General features: G+C 38.3%; 1 protein-coding gene across 5 annotated transcripts in view; it reads left to right on the forward strand.

Annotated features, from left to right (window-relative positions):
* The window catches only part of LOC109040428 (uncharacterized), a 57675-nt gene that overhangs the window by 21166 nt on the left and 12740 nt on the right, over nucleotides 1-23769 (forward strand). For all 5 annotated transcript variants that reach the window (XM_019056366.2, XM_072306506.1, XM_019056365.2 and 2 more), the window contains 2 exons: nucleotides 14364-14544; nucleotides 22868-23142. In XM_019056366.2, the coding sequence (XP_018911911.1) occupies nucleotides 14364-14544; nucleotides 22868-23142 (456 nt within the window). The remainder of the gene's footprint in view (nucleotides 1-14363; nucleotides 14545-22867; nucleotides 23143-23769) is intronic.

Raw genomic sequence — 23769 nt, forward strand, 5'->3', positions numbered from 1 at the left:
AGAAGATACGATTTGACGCAAACTTTTCTCCGTGCTAGGAACAGACTCCATGGTACGAGGTCAGATGAGCACGGCGTGAACTGGGACCTAGTGTACAAACAGCGGATGACGCCTTCCGTTATTCCTAACTTAGAAAATCCGTTCTTTTCCTCCAATACCACTGCCGTAACATTTCGGGAGTCGGTGCGGGAACAATCTACAGCGGGAATGGGCACAAGGACTGTTTCCCCTACGGAAACAGGACTGAATTTGGCGTCAGATTGCTTCTTCATTTTATTGGCCTGAACCTCAAGGTTTTGTAGAGCAACACGCCTTTTTCTAAGTATGTTGATGTATGGTTCAGAAGTAGGAGCTGTTTCAGAAGTAGGAGCTGTTTCAGAAGTAGGAGCTGTTTCAGAAGTAGGAGCTGTTTCAGAAGTAGGAGCTGTTTCAAAAGTAGGAGTTCTTTTAGAAGTAGGAGCTGTTTCAGAAGTAGGAGCTGCTTCAGAAGTAGGAGTTGCTTCAGAAGTAGGAGTTGCTTCAGAATTTGCTGCTTCAGAAGCTGGTTCAGCATCAAGCAAATGCTCCAGATCCTCCTCTGTTTCGACTTCATCCAACAAACTCGTTGGGCAAGGAAGTAGATTTCAGTCCCACTCTTGCAGGGCAGCCAAACATCGCTTCATAAGGAGACATTTTGATTCCAAGATGAAAGGCTCTGTTTTTACTTAGCTGAACGAACTTGAGACCCGCAACCGAGTCTTCAGAATTCTGGTCTTTCATCCAGGCTCCCAGCATTTCCTCCACATCGCGGTTAGCCCGCTCTACAGAGCCTTGCGCTGTGGAGGCTTACCATGCTCTATTTTCAAAGTGGGCCACATATCCTTCAAATTGTTTATAATGGAATTGACGAACTCACGGCCGTTGTCAGATTGTAAAATTAAAGGTGCTCCTAAAAGACAGAAAACATTCACTAGATTCGTTGCCACAAGGTCCATTCGGTCTCCTCACGCAGTGACAAGTTCGGTCGCCTACCGTGGCCCGTTGCCCGCGGCAACGTTGCCCAATGGTGCAGGGGCATCGTTGCCGCTGCCCGCCAAGGACGGTCAATGCCCGGGCATTAATGCCTCAATTACATTAGGGAAGACGATGCCCAACTCGCGCGGGCACCGTCGTCAATGCCCGGTCAATGACGACGATGCCCAGGCGAGTTGGGCACCGTCATCAATGCCCGGGCAAAGACTGACTTTGCCCGAGACCCGGACGTTGCCCGTAACACATATGTATATAACTTAGTGAAATGTCGTAACTGCTTGAATTATGGGCACCGTTCTGATTTTAATGGCAATCGGATATGTAAAAGTCAACCCCGATGTCACAAATGTGCTGAAATCCACGCAGCCCATGATATATGCCCCAACCAAGTAAAGTGCTATCACTGTCAACAAGCCCACCTTACATTCTCTAATTCCTGCCGTAAGTTGATAAAACAAAAAGCGATAAAACAAATTATGTCTACCCAAAACCTCTCTTTTAAAGAAGCTTCTAAAGTACAGAGAGTAAAAGAAGAACACTCTCAATCATTAAATTCAGCAGCCCGTTTAGTAGCTATTCAGACTAAATTAAAAGAAGGACAACCTTTTGATATTAATGAATTTAATATTAGTAATTTCCCGCTTTTAAAAAATAAATATAAACAATTAGAATCAGTTGGAACAGACAATAATGAGAAACAACAATACACTACCTATTGATGATTTGCATAGACCCTACTCAGAGATAGTTTCTACCCCGTCACCCACCCGTAAAAAAGCCAAACAATCTTTAGAAGAGAATTTCCCTTCTGAACAATGGCTGAGTAATTACCATAGTCAAATCCCTAGAAACGTAACTAATAATAAAGAAATAGAACCTAAGAAAGGATTCTGGTCTATATATCCAACAAGTCTCCTACGGAAGGAAACCCCAATACCCCCATCAACATCAAATAAATCAACTATCCATACGAAACAAACAAATTCTTCAAACTCTTACTATAACCCGTCTCGTGTAAACCAGACAGGCAATCATACAAAAACTAATTCAATCAATCTGAATACTGATAAGAAATCAAACTCTCCAAAACAATTATGTATCCCTAACCAAAATAACCTACTAGCTAAACATTCGCCACTATCTCCTAATAAAAAAATCCCAGAAAAAAAACCCTAAGTAATGAGACAGTCCTAAAAGTTAAGCGACAATATGAGAATCAAAAACAATAAGAACTTTAAAAAAAAAAAGTAAAAATAGATAATCCAGACTTTCCAATAGTAATATCCTTAGTACAACCAAAAGTGAATAAAGTTTACATAAATGTTTCTATATCTTAAGACTATTAAATCCTAAATCAAAGAAATTCCCTAAAATTCCGACCAAATATGCCTCTTACTAATAAATTAAAAGTCCCCAATAATTTCAAGATACTTAATTGGAACATCCGTTCCCTAATATCGAATGAGGTAGATCTACGACTCCTTATAAATCAACAAGACCCGGACATAATAATTCTAGCCGAAACTTGGATGAATCCTAATTACATTAAGAAATTCCTGGGCTACAATAGCTACAGATTAGACAGAGCTGATGGGTATGGTGGTCTATTAACCCTAGTTAAATTAAAATATAATTCGGCCCCGGTTCCCTTACTTAATGAGAATTTGCAAACTAAAAAAATAGAAAGTCAAGTAACAAAATTAATGATAGATAACTCAGAGCTGTATTTACTTAACACGTATATCAATCCCACCAGTAAATATGCTACTAATGACTTTAATAATTTTTTCATTATTAACAATTTATCCAACAAAACCCTTTTTTGGGCAGGAGACTGTAATGCTAAACACCCGACATGGGGCTATAAATACGCTGATTCCAAAGGTTCAACTCTTATGGAAATAAGCCAAGACCTTAACCCGTTTAATATAAATTCACTAAACCCTCAACCCACCAGGAAAGCAGCTCCCAATCAAAGACCGTTTTTTAACGACTTAGCTTTTATTTCGAATTCCCTGGCTGGTAAAACTAAGTGGGAGGCACTTCTCACTGGGGGAAGTGACCATATCCCTTGCATCTATATGCTTAACAATCAACCAATACCGACCTATAACTCCCCAACGCCAATAGTGGACCCTTTGATAAAATACAAACTAAAAGACTGGTCTTACTACAGAAGAGTACTAGACTCCCACTTAACTGAGGAAAAATATTCGTATGACAAATTCATAGAGATCATTGAACAATCACTCTACCTAAGTAAACAACAAGAATACAACTCACGATATCTCTTTCTTTCTCACAAATACTACTCAAAAATCGTCAAATGAAAAGAAGAAACTATACAAACAAATTCCATGGTGGAATGAAGAATGTCAAAATTTGAAAAACAAACGAGACAATTTAGCTTTAGCCTTTAAAAATAATCGTAGTATAAATATTTACCTTGAATGGGCGAAAGTAAGAGCTCAATTTAAACTTGTTACGAAAAAACAAAAAAGGATACAATGGAAGATATTTACTAATAACTTAAACCATAAAACCCCAGCCAAAATTATATTTGAAAAAACTAAAATTCTTAAGAGAGCCCTGATCCCTCACCCCAATAAAAACAACGATTGGACGGACGACTTCGTCCACAACCTCACTCCTGATTCTCAACAAGCCAAACAATGGAATGACCTCTCTACGTTCAATGAATCATGGGAAAAAATTTCACTAGAAGAACTAAAACCTGCCTTAACTAAATTAAAAAAGAAGAATCCAGGTTTGGATAATATACCCATAGAATGTATCAGTAAAGCTTCTACAATGGCCCAACAACATATCGACGGTGCAAGTCGGCAATCACATAACTCGGTTTGCGACGTTGTAGACTTCCTGTCATACTTTATTTTTTAAATGGCAAAACTACTCAACAGCAATTCTTTAAAACTGTCATGCTTTTTCTTCTCAATGCGAAGAAAATTCTGCAAAAACTTCAATAAATAATGTCAATTTGTTCTCCTTTAAGAAAATGACGTAGAAGCGGAGATTTTCAGACACCGCAAACGAGTTATGTGATTGCCGACTTTCACCGTCGATATGTGCAACATATGTAATGATATTTTATTAACAAAAAAAATCCCTGAATCCTGGAAAAAAAATCCTAATATTTGCACAGTTAAAAACGGACCAAGATCCTAATTCTGCTAGATCTTATCGCCCAATCGGGATTATTTCAGCTATGAGAAAAATATTTGAGAGGATTCTACTTAACAGACTAGAATACTTCCTAGAATCCAATAACAAGCTCTCCCCCATTTCAATTTGGCTTTCGTAAAGGTAAAAATATCTACCACAACTTGATCCAACTTAGCACTCGCGCGTACAAAGCTATAGGAAACAAAGAAAACATGCCCACTATTTTCCTGGATTTAGAAAACGCCTATAATAATGTAAATTATGACTTCTTATTCGAGAAACTTTTGTCCAAAGGAATAAACCAAGATTTCACTAAAATAATCCTAAATCTAATTACCAACAACGAAATGTTTCTTCGACATCAATTTATACCGAAGGGTCCCCGCCGAATTCCGAAAGGACTTACACAAGGAGGCATTCTAAGCCCCTTGTTATACCTAATATACTCTGCTAATCTACATTCTAAACTAACCTTCTTTAGCCATATTTCAGAATTTGCAGACGATGTTAACATTTTCTCCCAAAATAAATGCCTAGATGAAGCAATCAATGCTGTGGTAAGAGACTTCTATAACCTTCAAACAGAAATCCATGAACTAGGGTTAGACTTCTCAATGAAAAAAATTAAAATCTTAATTTTCACTAATCGTAGAATCCCCCCTAACTATTCTATTAAACGTAATGATACCAACATTCCTATCTCATCAAATGCTAAATATCTTGGCCTTATATTTAATAATAAAATGAAATGGCACTCCCACCTTAAATTTATTAAAGAAAAAGTAGAGACGAATTTAAATATTCTATCATACCTAAATGGAGCGGCATGGGGTGTCAATCAAAATGTTTCTAGACTATTATACCTTAGCATGATAAGACCAATAATAGATTATGGCATCGCAGTCTACTGCAATAACTATGAAATTTTAGATAAAACCAATAAAATACAAAACCAGTGTATCAGATAAGTTCTAAGTGCTCTAAATTCATCACCTACTAATAACCTTAACGCGGAATCAGCAATCCCCACTATCCAACATAGGTTCAACTACCTAAAAGATAAGCTAATTATAAAAGCTATGAGCTATGAAAATAATTCGATTTTTAATGACCTCAAACTCTTGGAAATGTCTGTCCTTAATAGCCACTGGTGGTCAAATAAACAATTCCCTCTAATTATCCATAGATGGCTTACATTAAAAATATACGAGAATGAGATTGCTAAGGTGAGCTTACCACCTTCATTATGCCAAGACCTTAAATTCCAATACTTCCAACCATCAAACGACTTTCTAAATATTAAAAAAAACGAAATTGAAAATCAATCCATAATTCGTAACAAATTCCGAGTCCACGTCAATACTAAGTACAATCAATTGACACAAATATTCACATATGGAGCGAAAACAGATACGTATGTAACTGCTGTCTTTACAATAAATGACTTTTTCAAACTATTTAGACTCTCTGAATATTCTACAATTTTTGATGCTGAAGCTGTAGCCATAGAAGAAGCCGTGAAATACATTATTAAAAATAATAATATCAAGAATCTCCTTAAATGCTCTGATTCTAAAAGCGTTTTAACTACCCTTCTAAATCGTAAAATAATCGAACTCCTACTTTATTGAACACTAAAAGGCTCCTTTTCAATAATCAAAACAAAAATATCCATCTACTATGGATACCCAGTCATGTTGGCATTCCTGGCAACGAAAAAGCAGATGCCCTAACAAAAATCCTCCCACTAGCTAATAAAATCAACAATAAACTTCATTACAAACAATTGCTACCAGTAATAAAGATGAATATGCTCAAAGAATGGAACTTAGAATGGAATGCCTGCACTTGGAAAGGGCAAAAACTAGAATTAATCCAACCAAAAATCTCTATAAAACCATGGTTCCACAAATTCCATTGGAATAGATCCTCTATTAAGAACTTCATAAGATTACGTATAGGTCATGGTCTATTCCCAACTCACCTTAAACGCTTAAACCTCAAAGAGTCCGATAAGTGTGAATGTGGCCTGTTAGGCGATCTAAACCATATCCTCTTCCAATGCGGAAAATTAAAAAACAGAGAAAAAATGTTCCAAGACTTAAAAAATACAAAATATTTCCCCCCTACAATATAGCTTCATTATTGCATAAACCCTCCCTAAGAAAATATAAAACAATAAATAACTTCCTAACTACCAACAACATATCCCTTTAACCGTCCTAATCCATAACTGAATCAGCTATTACAGAAAGGGCACAATCGACATTTTTTTCGAAATTGAGATTTTTGCGGTTTTCGCATTAGTATATGTAGACACATCCTGCAGTGCAGACAGGGCACTATATTCGCATTTTTTATGTGTTTTTGACAGGGGTTAAGTTCCTCACGTAGAGCAGAAAGGGCACTGTTGCAGCAATATAGTGCCGTTTCTGCAGTACATGCCCACTGGGTGCGCGCGCATCGGCAGCGGCAACTCGTCGTTTGTTTTGTTTTGATACGATTGAGAGGTTAGTTTTGCGTCTCGAAACGACAGTGATCACGCTACACGCTTCACTCACGCTGAAAATGAAAGGAGTGAGAATTGAACCTTGAGGGTAGGAAGTGAGAGGAGCCCTTAATAGGTTGGATGAGGAAGTAGGTAGAAGAATACTACGCTATTAAACTTCAAAGGATACATTTTTTTTTTTTTTTTTAAATTTCTTGACTTGAAATAAGCCAGAAATATTTTTCAAAATTTACATAGCTGTGGGCAAACCACATGGTGAAAGTTCGAAATCGCACACCATCAATTGCGACATTGCCAATTTTATTTCGTCTTCTTTTTTTTGTTCTTAAGTATTCTCTATTGAAATTTTGTGTAAATTTTCTTCACACCATCAAGATTGTTTTCTGAAAATTTCATGGGAAAATCTCTATTAGTTCTCTTTAAAAAAATAGTATAAAAAGAGAGCAGAAATTTTGAAACGTTGCAATGGAAATATACAATTTCCAACTTTCGCTATAGACATGCATCATTGCCATACCTACATTTGAGATAAAAAACAAGAGCTAAAATAATTTTCTGGCTTAATTCTATCACTCTTTATGGCTCCTTTCCCCATGTATTACAGAAAGGGCACTAATGCTCTTCCTTCAAGTGTCATTATTTACAACCCAGAGAGAGTATCATGTAAAAATTTTTTATGGAAATTGTCAGTCTACTTGGGGGACAAAAGAAAACCTCGAAAATTTTTTTTCCAAAAGCTTATAGCATACTCAAATCAGTTTTTTGCATTTTCTGAACAGTTAACATTTCTGCAATAGTGCCCTTTCTGCAATATGTGATTCAACTGCTAAAATTTCCACTAGTCCAATCCAATACGGAAGCGGACGCGTTTCGGAGGTTACCTGCCCTCCATTATCGGCGCGACTGGTCAATTCCAATCAGCTGATTTCGGTCCCGGATTATTTCCCGTCCCTCCATCGTTGTCACATCTCGAGTGTATTGTTGTAAACAGTCTGTTATTTACTCCCGTTAGATCCGTATTAAAAATGTTGTTCTTATTTTGGTACATGTAAATACTTTCCCATATGTCTAGTTTATTTTTCTCAGTGACTTTTCTTAGCAGTTTCGGTTCAAACGATATTTCGTGTCCTTCTTCCCAGTAGTGTAGAGCTACTGCTGATTTCTCTGTTTGTCTATTTCTAACACATCTTTTATGTTCTTGGGCTCTTACTTTCAGTGAACGGCTGGTCTGTCCTATGTAGAATTTATTGCATTCTGTACAGTTAATTTGGTAAATACCTTTCTCCTCGTTGTCAGGTCTTCTGTTTTCAATCTTCCTGCTAAATTGTTGGGCAACATTGAACCTATTGGTGAAGCTTAGTTTTATGTTGAACTTCTCAAAAATCCTACGAAAAGCTGGGGCATATTTCGGATGGTATGAGAATTTCTTAAACTTCATCTCGGCTTTCTCTATATTTAGCTTTGATGTTTCCTTATTTAGGGTTCTCTGCTTCACTTTTTCATTCAATTTCTTGATTTCTCCTTTGAAAACAGAAGACCTGACAACGAGGAGAAAGGTATTTACCAAATTAACTGTACAGAATGCAATAAATTCTACATAGGACAGACCAGCCGTTCACTGAAAGTAAGAGCCCAAGAACATAAAAGATGTGTTAGAAATAGACAAACAGAGAAATCAGCAGTAGCTCTACACTACTGGGAAGAAGGACACGAAATATCGTTTGAACCGAAACTGCTAAGAAAAGTCACTGAGAAAAATAAACTAGACATATGGGAAAGTATTTACATGTACCAAAATAAGAACAACATTTTTAATACGGATCTAACGGGAGTAAATAACAGACTGTTTACAACAATACACTCGAGATGTGACAACGATGGAGGGACGGGAAATAATCCGGGACCGAAATCAGCTGATTGGAATTGACCAGTCGCGCCGATGATGGAGGGCAGGTAACCTCCGAAACGCGTCCGCTTCCGTGAAAAGAAGATTTTATGCAAGTGAGTGGTTCAAAAATTGTCTTAAAAGTTTTTTAAATTTTTTAGAATCTTAAATTTTACTCTTGTGTAGTGTTTTAAACTCCTAAAAAATCGTTTCACCAATCCAATAGTCCATACAACCCGTCTATGCCCTACCAAACAACTTGTCCTGATTGTTCACTTGGTATGTTCTCCATGGCTCAGTCAATAATTTTCTTATTAGTCGCTATGTCGAGCCTCTTAGCGTGAAGCTGGTGTAGGAGACTCTTACTTTTACTATCTACCCACCTAACTCTCTAAAAACCTTAAAAAAGTCCTATTCTACATTCATATTCCTTCAAATCCTTCTTAGCTTGAATATAACCTCTTCTGTCTATAGATGGCTGTAGATTCCTATCAAAATATAAAAAAGGAATAGAAGCCACAAAACTCAGAAAAAAAACCCCTCAAAGTGGCCATATCGTGCGATTTCGCCGATTTTTCCTAACATTCTCCCCGCACGGTTTGCCTGAACGAATTTAAATTTTTTGACAAATCAAAAGCAATGACACTTCAGATTTATGAAGTAGAGTGTCTGCCGGGTTATTTAAGCCAAGAAGAAAAATATTCTGTCGAGCTCCTGGAAAACAAAGTCAACTTAAATATTTTAGGGCTAAAAGGGGCAACTTACCGATGGTAAGTCCCGTTATATCACTGAAAATGAATCGCCTCGATAGTTATAATGCCTAGGTTTCTTGAATACGGTTAGATTAAGTACTCAATCACTAAAACCATAGATTTTAGCAACATGTTAAATTATGGAGACCTGGAATTACCCATCGAAACCGAAAAGTTCTCAAATTCTCCAGGAAGCTCTACCAAAATGGCCTGCTTTCTGGGCCGTCGATTCGGCCATCGCACCGACTTTGAAGTGGAAGCTTATAATGACCTGAAGCTCACAGAAAAAATTCAATATGCGCGTAGGAACGGTTTCCGAGTTTCGGAGGGGGGGGGGGGGGGGGTTGGCAAATCCGATCTATTTCTTCTAATCCGATCTATTTTCTGCCGTTTTCTTGTTGAATTGATGTTGTCGCGGGCTTCTAATCGTTGTTCACGCATGTTCAGCCCATCGATAATATACAATTTTTTAATATAGAATTATATTTTCACGTCACGGAATCGATGCATCCATTCGTTTTATCGATTTTTCCCGATTTTACAAGGAACACCCTTGTAGCAACGGATCGTGAAAAACTTGTAAAAAAAAATTGAAAACATTGTGAAATGAAGATGCGCAACATATACAGAACTCGTAAAGAACTCGTAAAAAAAAGTTCCCAGTTGACGAATTGGGAATCATTTCACGAGTTTTTTACGTAAAAAGCATATGAAAAATAAGTGAGAAACTCATGTTAGATAATACCAAAAATTGATCAGGAGCGCACTCTACTTGTGAAGAGTACAAGTTTTCTTTTCACGCATCATCAACTATTTAGTGGTTTATTCAGTTCATACAAGTATTACACAAGTTAATTAGAGAGACAAGAGACACACACTAAACACTTTGACTTACCAATCGAGAGATGATGCGGCGTAAAATCTCGAGCGGACCTGTGGAGATTCGAACCCACGGCGCGCGGCGACTGGATTCACAGCCGAGCGCTCTACCAACTGAGCTAAGTGCTGATGAAGAGCGAGGTCGAAATATCCCTACAAACCCTTCTAGGAGCGACTAGTAGTTATGCAGCTTGTTCTTCGTCCTTATTACTTCATTCAGAGCACTTAAACCTTTTCGAAACTAAAACTTTCTAAGTTTCATCCGTAAAGTTATTTTTCAGCCCTCGTATTTTGTCCTTTAAAATACCTAGAAAGTTTGAATTATATAAAGCTACTGTACCGAGATTTCAACAGGTTCAATCCTGTTGCGTGACGTCACAGCATTATAGATGAAATTTCAGGTTTTAGGGGGTATTTATCGACGGATTTACTTGAAACTTTCTGACCGGGGGTACTTTTCGACGGGAAAACTCGAATTTTTGGTCAGATTTTCAAAATTTCAAAATCCAAGATGGCGGCCGTGGCCTAAAATGCTAAGTCAGCTCCTGTTCGCTCGATTTTCGTGAAACTCGGTTTCCGGGGGTACTTTTCGACGGGAAACTCGAATTTTTGGTCAGATTTTCAAAATTTCAAAATCCAAGATGGCGGCCGTGGCCTCAAATGCTAAGTCAGCTCCTGTTCGTTCGATTTTCGTGAAACTCTGTATCCGTGGGTACTTTTCGACGGGAAACTCGTATTTTTGGTCAGATTTTCAAAATTTCAAAATCCAAGATGGCGGCCGTGGCCTAAAATGCTAAGTCAGCTCCTGTTCGCTCGATTTTCGTGAAACTCGGTATCCGTGGGTACTTTACGACGAGAAACTCGTATTTTTGGTCAGATTTTCAGAAAAAGTAAATTTTATGAGTTATTCACAAGTATTTTACAAGTTTTTCACGAGTCAAAATTTTGAAAACTGACTTGTAAATAAAAAGTAAATTTTATGAGTTATTTACAGGTATTTTACGAGTTTTTTACGAGTCAAAATTTTGATAACTGACTTGTAAATAAAAAGTAAATTTTATGAGTTATTTACAAGTTTTTTACGAGTTTTTTACGAGTCAAAATTTTGAAAGCTGACTTGTAAATAAAAAGTAAATTTTATGAGTTATTTACAAGTTTTTTACGAGTTTTTTACGAGTCAAAATTTTGAAAGCTGACTTGTAAATAAAAAGTAAATTTTATGAGTTATTTACAAGTTTTTTACGAGTTTCTTACATAAAAACGAAAACTTGTAAAAAACTTCTTTCTTTTACAACTTTTTTACGAGTTTTTTATGTGTTAATGAAATGCACAAGTTCTTTACATTTTTTTTACGAGTTTTTCACGAACCGTTGCTACAAGGGCAATGGTGGTTTCCGGTATCGATACTCGTCAGTATCTATTAACAAAAGAATGAATTCCAGCCGTTCAAATATTCCCGCCTAAAAGTTCCAGGAACTTTTAGGCTGGAATATTTGAACAACATTAATTTTTTTAGATTAAACGATGTCAACTGAGGTAACTTAACTGATAATTATGAACGGTACATGAATATTTGGCGTTATTTCGACCAGGTATAAAACAAAAAACAACAAAATAACACAGATATGGATGGAAAGAAAATATATTCGATAAAATTTTATTTTCCTGCTGTAGTGATATGCTACAAACGAAAATATTACATTGATATTGAAATGTATACAAATATTTCTAAATAATAACCGCTCAGAAATGCCAAAACCCGTAGTAAACTTCCGCTTCACGCGTAATCAGCGTAAATCAATTCAGAACCCGAAGGTAAACAACAGTTCGAGGTTCCAAGCTGGGTACGCACTAGAGCGTTTTTGACGAACGAACAGAACGAGCCGAACGGTGCAAGCAGTTTGAGCACGTATTCGACATGTTCAGACACGGAAACGCGAGGAACAGAACGATCCGATCTTTTTTCGCGGGAACGCCGCGAGCGCGAAGATGATCGTTCTATTGGATGACTTTTTCGCTGATTTGTTGCTTTGAGATTTTTGTCAAGTACTGCAAACTTGTGTACCTATGAGTCCCCTATTGCTAGGAATCTCAGTGTGACTGCTAGTCGGTTGGATTCCGGGATTGGTTCACGGAAGTTGGTCACCTGCTTCGTAATTTTCGACCCAATTATGAAGAGCAGTTTCTTAAAATCAACTGAACTCATGCGCACAAAATTTTGAAAGTGGAAGAAATCCATATCCCTCACGAGCTAATTATTTTCACGCACTCTATATAACTTTCTCATCCAAAAGCGCGGGAGAAATTTTTTCTTCTTTTTTAAAAACTTGAATCATCATTAATATAAACTTCGAAGGATTCTGCCTTTTTCTATTTCACTCGAGGGGAAGTGTCCCCTCCCGGACTCTCTTCCCCACCCGGTGACTGACGCTGCGCTGCTGTGCTGAACGGTTCAGCCTGAACCTTTCCCCTACGTCTAACCGTTCCCCACTCCTCTGTCAATGAAACCATGCCACCGCTTTTACGTATTGTCGCTCGACCGCCCAGGTACCTACCGGCCACTCCGGCCAGCGGTCAGTTGATGATAAATCTCGCTCATGCTCCTATACGCAGCTACGCATTGATTACGCCAGCGAATTACTTCCAAATAATTAGAATTTCTTCGATAATAGTTTTCTTTATTTATTCGACGGTATTTTTTCTCTGTTCTACTGTGATTTCCTTGGTTCTCTACTGTGTTTGACTGTGTTGAAATTTATATTAATACTCACACGGAGAAAAAACTTCGTGCATGGGACCCGACGTTGAGATCATATGAATCTCTTAAAACTTGAGGTCCAGCTGCCGAAATTCGGGTCAGAAATCTGAAACACTTCGGTATGCACCGAGTACTTCAGATGTGTGACCTGAAACCTTCGGTATATACCGAACTACTTCAATTGTCTGACCCGAACTTCGGCAGATGGACCTTAACTTTTCGGATGCGTGATCCGAAAACTTCAGAGATCCATATGATCTCAGCTTCGGGTTCCATGCACAAAATTTTTTTCTCCGTGTTTCCTTTTAGGGGACGCAACTAAAATTTCAGTAAATTTTTTCAGAAAAGTAAAAAAAAAAAAAAAAAAAAAAAAAAAAAAAAAAAAAAAAGTGACTAACAATGGTTCCTCACCTTCTCGTGGTGTTGGCCGTTTTTACTAAGTGGGAACCGTCCATAAGATATAGTCTATTTCTTGCCCTGCCATTATTATTCTACAAGTTAATTGTGGAGTGAGAATTTCATAATGTTTTCTATGAAATCTTCAAAATATAGTGATAAAAAATTTGCAACTACTACAAAATCGGCTCGCGAAGCGAGCCGAATGTCACTCGCGCAGCGAGTGACCGGGGGTCCAGGGGGCGTAGCCCCCGGCTAGGCGTGACGGGCGCGCGAAGCGCGCCCAGAACGGCTAGTATAATTATAAAAGCACCGGCTGCCACTTGATGCCTCTCCATCTTAACCAAGAGGTCAACTGATGCACTTTGAGCGGTAAAAATCAGCGGTTCGTGGCTGGAAAATGCGGGAACGATCCGAATAACATCAAAAGCTTTCGATGTTATTCGGTTCGTTCCGCTCATGCGGGAGAAACGCTCGAGCCGTTCGTAGACCCGTTCGCACTTGCCGCACAACTCGAGCAGTCTGTCGTGGCTGCTCATTCGGTTCGTTCGTCAAAAACGTTCTAGTGCGTACCCAGCTCCAGGTTTCTGACATTGAAAGTTTCACTTATATAAGTTAAACATTTTTGCAACACCTCCTTCCTTTAACAGTTGCGCCGTTGAGACAAGGCCTAACCTCTTTAATTTCACAAGATTTCTCCCGGTTTCAGGAGCCCAAAGCATGTTGAGGACGCAAGTCTCGGGCCCTCTCCTTGCCTTAATCCTTAACTCTTAAAATTTTAAAAGCTAAAAATCCCGGACTTTTGAAAAGAAAAAATGAGATAATAAAAGAAAAGAAGAAGAATTATGATATAATGTTGTAAAATGATGCATTATTAATATGAGTTTACTTTTAATGATTTATGTGCGTACAGTATCCATTTTTTTTGTATATTTTGTTCCGGGAAATGTGTGTCAATAAGGAGCTGACGTAAGAATCTTTAATTTACAGGTGGGGGACAATACCTTTCCCAACTTGATTCCTCTGGTCTTAGGACTCTCAGAGGGTGAGATCAAGAGTAGCTGTTGGCCAAACAAGTCCTCATTTTTTGACAACTGCCCATTTGTTTGGAAAGAATACCGATCGAAAGGCTTCATCACTGCCTTCGTTGAAGATGAACCTTCTATTAGTGGTAGGTGCAGTTGGATGTGTTGTTTAAAATTTTAATTTGTGTACCTCTCAAAAGCTGTTGGTTCCCGTCTTCGAATTCCAAGTTTTCTTAACTAAGTGTAGCCTCATCTTTCCTACTTCCTAGGCCCGTAGAAGTGGCTGGATAGCAAAAATATCGCTCAGTTAAAGGACTGAACGGGATACCATAATTTGTCTTCGTGCTGTTAGCTGCGAATTTCATAAACAACCGTCTTTTAACTTTTTTTCCCTCTTAAAACTGGTATTTTCTGTTCACAAATAAAATAAAATTAAACGAATTGAACTGTAATATCGTATAGTTCCTTACATTTAAAAAAGAAACTAGAATATTGAAAGCATCAAATTGAATACAAAATGTGTACCTACACCTAGATACTTACATTTAGGGGGGAAATCGACGAACAAACACAATTGTGTGGTTTTAACCAGTTGCTTCTTCTGATCAAAAAGGATAAAATCAGCAATTTGATCTTTGTTCACTTGATCGTGACAAGTTTTAAGTAACCCAGATAGCACACGGATATTCATAGAATGTTCTATGGATATCCGAGAGGAAAAACAGATATCCAGGTGGCCACACAGCCTATGTTTAGGATATCCGTATTCACAGAATATCCGCAGATATCCTATGGATATTCGATTTTCGATGATTCGGTAACTTCCACGAAACATCCGTATATTCAACGGTCGAAATATCGTTACCAGTTCTAAAAACCCGTGTGCTTCATACACACTTGGAGGTGCCTTCCTGGCCGCTCCCCCCTGGAAGTGCTAGGCGCCCTCTCCTTTGGATCGTTGGGTTTTTACATTACCTTTATTACTCAAACTGATACATTGTTAATTTTGGGTATCATTTCCCCATCATTCCGTGACATGTGAGAATACTTCTGGCAATTTGAAAATTTACAATACTCTAAATATTTTAAAGGGAGATAAACCTGAAGCTCAACCATTTTTAAAAATAACAAATACCTAAGTATAAATTTCTACATTTTTATTCATAACATTAAGCTTAAGCAGCTAGTTACTGAGTGCCTCATTTAATCTGGCAGTTTAATTTTCAATGGGAGAATGGTTCAATAAATGCCTCTGCTAATTTCAGAAAATTTATTTCATGTAACCTAGGGAATTATCTGAACTTTCCAATAGAACCTGCGTGACCGGCTTCTGTGAAAAAATGTGTCGTGCGTTTTTATCCGTAGTACCTAATGAATGCAGGTGATACCAACTTAATAATAAAAAGAAAGGATGATATGATTATTAATCAAGCCATTTAATATTTTCAAACAGGTAAAAATTATAAAATCCGGGTACTGAATTAAGAATATGAAAAACATCACTGAAGTAAGACAATACCTACGGTATGTTGTAGAATTGACCATTTAAAACATGTTTCAAAAACTCTTCGAAAAAGTGTTAATATATTCGTACTAGGAACCCCTAGGAACAGCACAGCAAGTCTCACTAGGGCATCTAAGAGGCGAATGACGCCTTCTCTTCTCCTAACGGTTAAAAATCAAAACTTTTCTCTCTCTGGAGGATGCATGGCGTGGCGTTAAACAGCTGAGTCAGGCCGACGATTTGAAAGACGCGGGCTGCGAGGAAGATTTCGGCGTTGCTGTGGAGCCTAGATGACTAGAAGAGCTACTGACTCATCGAAGACGAGCAAAGAATGAAAATAATGAGCGCGAGTCCGAGACGGACGCTTCGAGGTTTAGATAGAGTCCCTTTATACCCAGAGTTACGACATCTGACTATTGGTTAGGCTGAAAGTGGCCTAAAATAATCCAATTCTGATTGGTTCTCGCTCATGAAGTCACAAATGAGTGCACCAAGAAGGTGGTATCTCGAATGGGAACAAAAATAATGAAATTATAACCAAATTGTGGTTTATCAAGAGTGAATTGTTATTTTCATCGCACCAAAATGAAAATAGATGAAGAAATTATCCACTATTCAATATAATTTTATTTTATTGCAATTTCTTTGGTTAGGTTTTGATCAGTTTTGTTTAGAGTATCTGGATACCGAGAGTGTAGATAGGTGGGAAACTCCAAAAATCCATCAGGCCTTCACCGATGCCTCTGCGAATAAAGTTAGGGCTCAGAAATGCAGCCAACCTCTGCATTTCAATTATCCAGAGCGGTTTACTAATACAATTGTTTCGAACCGTCGTTTATTAAGCACGTGTTTGACTCGGTTTTTGCATACATTTACTCAATTTCGCGGAAGAACGCTCATTTCTGTACATTCTTGGCCATCTTGGTTAGAATTGGAATCTGCAGACTGGCACTGGAATTTTGTGCGTTAGAAGTTGGTTAGAAGGGTGCTTTTTTGGGACCTAAGCCCTCCATGAAGCGATCAGTCCATACTATCGCTATACAGGTACTCTAGTTTTGTTGATGTTGTTTTTGGATGACAGACATCGCAGGACTCCTTATCCTTATCCCTCAATATCGTTCGTTTGGGGTGCACACTTTTGTGACACCATGGCCAGCCCAGGCCAGCTGATAATCGAGATGTCTTAGCTCTGGATATAAAGGGACCCTAGGTTTAGAGACAATTCCACCATATTATACAGATTTCAATCAAATCTGTTTTGACGAGTTTTTAATTTGTGAACGGTTTTGATCGTTCGACGCTAATATTTGATAATTTTTCTTCCTTAAAAACGTCTTTTTCATTGTGACGTTCAGGCATGAATATGCAGATTTTTCATAAGTTTTTATCGGATATTTTTAAAATTCGATGATAGCACCCCCGCCCCCCCTCCCCCGTAAACTCCCCCAAGAGGTCGGAGGAGCTCCGAGACCATCCAATTCGTATTCGTGGGGGTCGATTACGTAAGGAGGTATCTTATTCTGGAGAATCTCCGTCAAGTTTGCGACTTGAAAGCAATTTGTGGGGTGGGGGAGGGGGACACTGACCCTTTTTGTTTAAAGTGGTCGTTTTCGGGTGTTGGGTGGTCGAGTGGACCCATTTTAAACTCATAGCGGTCTCAAAAGGTTAACATTTTTTTTACTCCTCAATTTTAATACGACCAATTTCCAATGCGGTCGCGGGAACCCCGAATTTAATGATCATGAATCCTTTTTACGCTCCCCACGAAGACCTGAGGGGGCTTCGGGACAAGGAAATATAGACTCTCTGAGGTCAAATACCTATCGCAGTCTCTTTTTCCAGAGAATCTACGTCAATTTTGAGACCAAGGAAGCACCGTCCCTCTCTTTAAGAGTTCATCAATAGGATAGACCGATTCTGAATTTTCAGGGGTAGGTTAGGTGGGGGTAAGAGCACGCACGGGGTAAAAGTGCGCACCTCACTTTTTTCGCGTGCTTTGTTTGAATTTATGATGGCACCGGGTGTTGATTGTTGGCAACATTGAGTTTCACTTGTTGACGAAGTTTTGTGTGAAGTGGATGTGTTTTGACGGAATTATGAGGCAAGTTCACTTTTCATGCGAAAAAGATCGATTTTTTTTAAGTATTTGTCTGTGTCTTGTATTGTCTGTTGTGAGTAAAATAGTAGATGGAGGAAATCTGACAGGCACTGTATCAAAGTGTTATAGTGTTGGCTTTGAGGTGATTCGATGGACGCCATATTTTGTATCAGAACGGCATGCGATATATCGCATCAATAGGTTCTATTTTTTCAGCTACTCGTCATTTTTCTCCAATTTTGAGATCGCAATTCTGTTGTCAGGAGATTAAAGCACTCACTTACCAATTTCAACAAAGAAATTCAACGTAATAAAGGCGTGGTTTTTTTAGAGAGAAAATATCGCATTCGAGGGCAGTTTCGATATCAGTATCGAATGCGATATTTTCTCTCTGAAGAAACCACGCCTTTATTACGTCGAATATCTTTGTTAAAATTGGTAAGTGAGTGCTTTGGTCTCCTGACAACAGAATTGCGATCTCAAAATTGGAGAAAAATGACGAGTAGCTGAAAACATGGAACCAATTGATGCGATATAAGTATCGTATGCCGTTCTGACACAAAATATGGCGTCCATCGAATCACCTCAATAATCCGTGGTTGTTTTCACACCTTGGGCCTTGGGCTCAAAGTTTTAAATTATGTTGTAAAATGTTTACAAATGGGGCAAGAGTACGCAGCCAAAATGGGGCAAAAGTACGCGCCCAAAAGTGGGGCGTAGTGGGGGAGGGGGGGTATAGGAACTTCAAAATAGAAGATGTAGGCAACTTAGTCTTAATACATAATTTTAATACATTTTTATGTTCCTTTGTTTAGTTTGGGCAATTAAACTGTTTTATTTTCTGTTTAAAAAAAATTTACTTCGAAATTTTTTGGGGAGCTTGTGCGGCGACTGAATTATGGTTTTTTTTCACAGTAAAAGTGGTTAGGCACTATTGGCATCCTTGGAGACCAGTTTCAGTCGTTTTCCGGGATTTAACAGCGATTTGGAGCCCAGGAGATGTTTTTAAAAGAAAAATTTCATCTGCGTACTTTTGCCCCATTAAATGGGGTAAAAGTACGCATTTTCAAATTTTTTTAAAAAATTCGTCACGGCCATGGATTTTATTTCTAAATTCAGATAACGCAGGGCATTTGTGCGCGAGGGCTTGCCGTAGGTGCCTGACCACTATTCCCGCCTTATAAGTTGATTCGGTCACGAAAATACGGGAAAAACAAAAAAATGCGTACCTACCTACTCTTACCCCCACCTACTCAGTCAAAATCGTTCGTGCTCTTTAATTTAGATGCAATATTCGATTCACAGTCTAATCGAGCACCTTCGCACTTGTAAGACTAGGACTTCCCGTTAAGCTCCTTGAAGAGAGGGGGGGGGGGGGGGAGGAGGCTTCGGTGCTATGAAATTCGGATCACAAGGAGTCAATTTCCTATACGTTCTACGGATATCCATAGAATATTCAAAACATAGGCTGTGTGACCTCTTGGATATCCAAAAGTCGCGGATACTGTACGGATATTCACCGCATATTGTGTGGTACCTGGGAACCAGCAATGTCTTGTTTTTCTGAAAATGTCTTATCAGGAATACCAAAATGCCCCTGCAGTAAACGCATATTTATTTTGACCATGTGAAGTCATCAAGATGTCCTAAAAGTAAGTTTTTGGATGATTGTCGCCCCCCCCCCCCCTTCGACCCCATCAGCTCCTTCACGCCCTTCATAACCCCTGTATGTGTTACGAGGGTCATCCAAAAAGTACGTCTACCCCTTTCATATCTTCAGAACCAAAATAGATAAATCAAATCGGTAAAAAGAAGCCTCTTTTTATATCCTCAGATTTTTATTGATACCGAGTAGGTATTTTAAATTTGCACCGCTGATTGCCGAGAAAATCGATTTTTTTACGTGAACAACATCGGTTAGTTCCGTCCACCAAACGACGCGCTGCGCTACCAACTACGCAACCTGAATCGGGTGCGTTCCTTACACAGTTACGGAGGAATAACCCACTACAATGTTTTAAAATTGATGTTTAAACAACCTTACCATATAATTTTTTGACGTAATTTTCGTTCTTATTGGTGCACTTTTCATAGCAAGCCTGAAGTTCCTTAAAGTTCCTTAATGCTGTCCTCACAAAACACACTTTTGGTTGACTTTTGAACCAGCCATCGACTGCTTCCACCACTTGTTGGTCGTTCTCGAACTTGTGTCCCCCTATGTGTTTCTTCAGCGGCGGAAAAAGATACCAGTCATTCGGGGGCAAGGTCTGGAGATTACGGAGGATGAGGTAATACTTCCTATGTAAATTTGTGTGACAAATTTTGGGTTTCCTTCGCGGTGTGAGGCCTGGCATTTATCGTGAAGGAATAGGGGACCAGGAGACAAGTGATCAGATTGCTTGTTTTTTAATGCTGTTCGCAGCGAGCTGAATGTTTCAAAATTCCGCGTTGCATTAATTGTAGACCTTCCCTCTAGACAATGGACGAGAAGTACTCCCCGTGAGTCCCAGAAGACAGTAGGCAAATTAAGTGACACAGCTCTCGGTGCATCTCATACCTATCAGCACGCCGCGCCGTTCAGTGGACGGAATTCGCTGGGAGTTGTTTTCGTAAAAATCGATGTTTTCGGCAAACGGTGCTTCAAATTTGAATATCTGGTGATCAATGGAGAGCTGAGGATATAAGGAAGAAACTCGTTTGTACCGATTTGATTTATCTCTTTTAGTTCTGAAGATATGGAAGGAGTAAACTTAGGATAACCCACGTATTTTTTGGTTTTGTTTCATACCTTTTGTGATTTTTGATGGATTCGAAAGAGACTTCGTCGAACCTCGAGTTAGGTTCTACTCGAGGTCTAATTTCTGCAGGAGATAAATTCAAAATCATCCAATAATACCAAGGCCTCGAAAATAATTCGCAAAATTTTAAAAATGTTCATTCCCCCCTCCTTCCCATTTTGTGTGGTATAGAAGGAAATAGAATGTTGAACATCCTATTTCATCTTCTCTTTTCTCAAATCATACATTCAAGTAGACGCAGTCTTTGCATAAACTTAATGATGTAGTGCTGCGCCACACCCAAAAATGCTGTTTTCTATAGTCCATTTTCTGAAAACTGAGAATTTTTATTCGGCATTAAAACTTGCACATGGTGTCCCAAAAGTCCTTACCACCACCACCCCCCCCCCCCCCCCTGGTAACTTTTGAACGGTTGAAGAGAGAAAAACGAAACTCTGGAAATAATTCTGTCACAAAAGGGACCATCTTTTGTGGGGGTCAAAATTTTTGCCCCTCCCTCAAGGGGACGGAGGGCCCCCAACTTTTTTTCAAATGGCAACCCCTACCTTGTTGTACATCATTCAAAAGAACATTAAAAACTAAGAATTTTGGCGCAAATCGCAGATCTATATCTTAATTTTTGACCGAGTTATGATAGGTCAAAGGTCAAATTTGACCTATTTTCAAAACATCATAACTCCGGTTCAAATTATCAAAGAGAAAAAATAAGACGGGAAAATTTATCAAGTTGTAAGGACTTTTGAGTGTAAATCACAGAAATTACTTCAAACTAATTTTAAGGGGGACCGGGGGGGGGGGGGGTTTCGAGCCCCCAAATACGTCAGTTCAAAGGTCATACGATTTTCCCGTGAAATGAGCTAATTTCCCTCAACTTAGCTTCAACATTATCTCAGAAAGTTCAAAATTGGTTCAACATTACGTTTCAAAGTCTCTAAATTTCGACATAAGTTTTAAAAAAAACGAAATTTAAACGGTCAAAATTAATCACCTTAAATTTACTTTTTCTTGTAACTTTTTCTGAAAGGGGTTTGAAATCGTAATGTTGAATTTACCGAGGTAATGTTGAGGCAAAGTTAGGGGAAATTTGCTTATTTCGCGGGAAAATCGAATGACCTTTGAATTGACGTATTAGGGGGTCCAAACTCTTCCTTAAAATTAGTTTGAAGTGCTTTCTGCGATTTTTACTTAAAAGCGAACACAATTAAGTAAATTTTCCCGTTTTATTTTTTTCTTTACGATATTTCGAACCGGAGTTATGATATTTTGAAAATAGGTCAAATTAGACCTTGGTCAAATTAGACCTTTGACCTATCATAACTCGATCAAAAATTAAGATATTAATCTGCGGTTTGCGCAACAATTCTTAGTTTTCAAGGTACTTTCCAATGATGTATCTTAAGATAGGAGTTACCATGTGAAAAAAGAAGTTGGGGGCCTCCCCCCCCCCCCCCCGAGGGAGGGGCAAAAATTTTGACCCCCATAAAAGATGGTCCCCTTTAAGATAGAGTCATTCCAAAAGTTTCGTTTTTCTATTTTCAACCGTTCAAAAGTTACCAGGGGGATGCGGACTTTTGGGACACCCTGTATTTGGCAACTATAGCAACGCATCAATCTTGGCTGCGGCTACGCGAATTCCGTGCATCAGCTTATAATTATGATCAAGATAATTGGACGGAATTTTAATACGATTTCATCACAATTTTGCGCTGAAACTGCCAAACCGAAAGTGATGCGGTGATTCAATTTGCACGGTCTTTTACCTTTCACTGGGTGTGATACAAGGACCCGCTTACTAAAGAGATTACAGATTTAGCACACACCGAAAAAAAAGAAAAAAAAGAAAGAAAAAAAAAATCAAACATCATTTAATGAGTAAATATTGGTTGTAATGATAGTTCGGCATCAGTTTAACATGTGACTGTATGGTCTCGTTGTACGACGCATCACTCGGATTTTACAAATCTGGCTAGAGGAGAAATATTTTAGTGAGAAAGACTTCAATAAATATCGAAAGTCCCTGCAAATATAACAAATTAATCTTTTATCATTTCCTTTATTCTCATATTCAGGATTTAACTATCTGAAAAATGGATTCCAAAAACAGCCAACTGATTACTACTTACGTCCTCTGTATATTGAGAAGCAGAGGGTATGGGGTCATTCTGCAGGTATCGGGTCCAATACAAAGCTTTGCATTGGCTCAGACCTAAATGTGAAGTTTCTCCTTGATCAAATTTTTCAAATCTTGTCCACTGTTCAACGTCCCAAATTTGGATTCTTCTGGGAAACAAGCCTCACCCATGATTATTCATGTTTGCCTCGCTTGGGTGATCAAATTTTCAAGGTAATAGTTTTAAGATTACATTGAAATGATTACTTATGTAAAATTTCCTAGCAGTAAGTTGAAAGTGCCTATTCTAATTTCTAAATAATTTTTTTTTGCGGGTTCAAGATCAAAACACTGAAGCAAACAAAACGGATATACCTGTGCTTTTCCTCTACAAAGCCAGAGCTGATTCATGAAATTTTAATGATTTTTTAGCGGTTACGTACGCAACCCGCAACAATTATCCGAAAACTCTATCAGGAATTTTGAATTTTTACTCTTGGAATTATTTTTGTAAATTTCTGAAGGAAGATCTTACTGTTTCCATATGCGTTTCATGGAATACTAAGTTTGCAAAAGGATACCAAATTTCAGTTTATGAAGTTTCATAATACTTTGAATCTCTGTAACAGACCACTCAATATCCACAAGACGCCATCACCGTTTCAATTTTGGCAGGAAGTTTGAAAAATACCCTAGTAGCAGTGGCTGTTGAGAAAAGTTTTAAAAAACTCGTAAATTTTAAGAGATCTCTTAAAATTTACTTTAAAACCACTTGAAAATTATGTAAAAAAAACTCTTGAAATATTCGTATAAGGAAGCCCTTTTTGGGGCTTTTTTACATGAATTTGAAGAAAAAATTTA

The sequence above is a fragment of the Bemisia tabaci genome, chromosome 1, assembly GCF_918797505.1.
Source record: "Bemisia tabaci chromosome 1, PGI_BMITA_v3".
Taxonomy (NCBI): Eukaryota; Metazoa; Arthropoda; class Insecta; order Hemiptera; family Aleyrodidae; genus Bemisia; species Bemisia tabaci.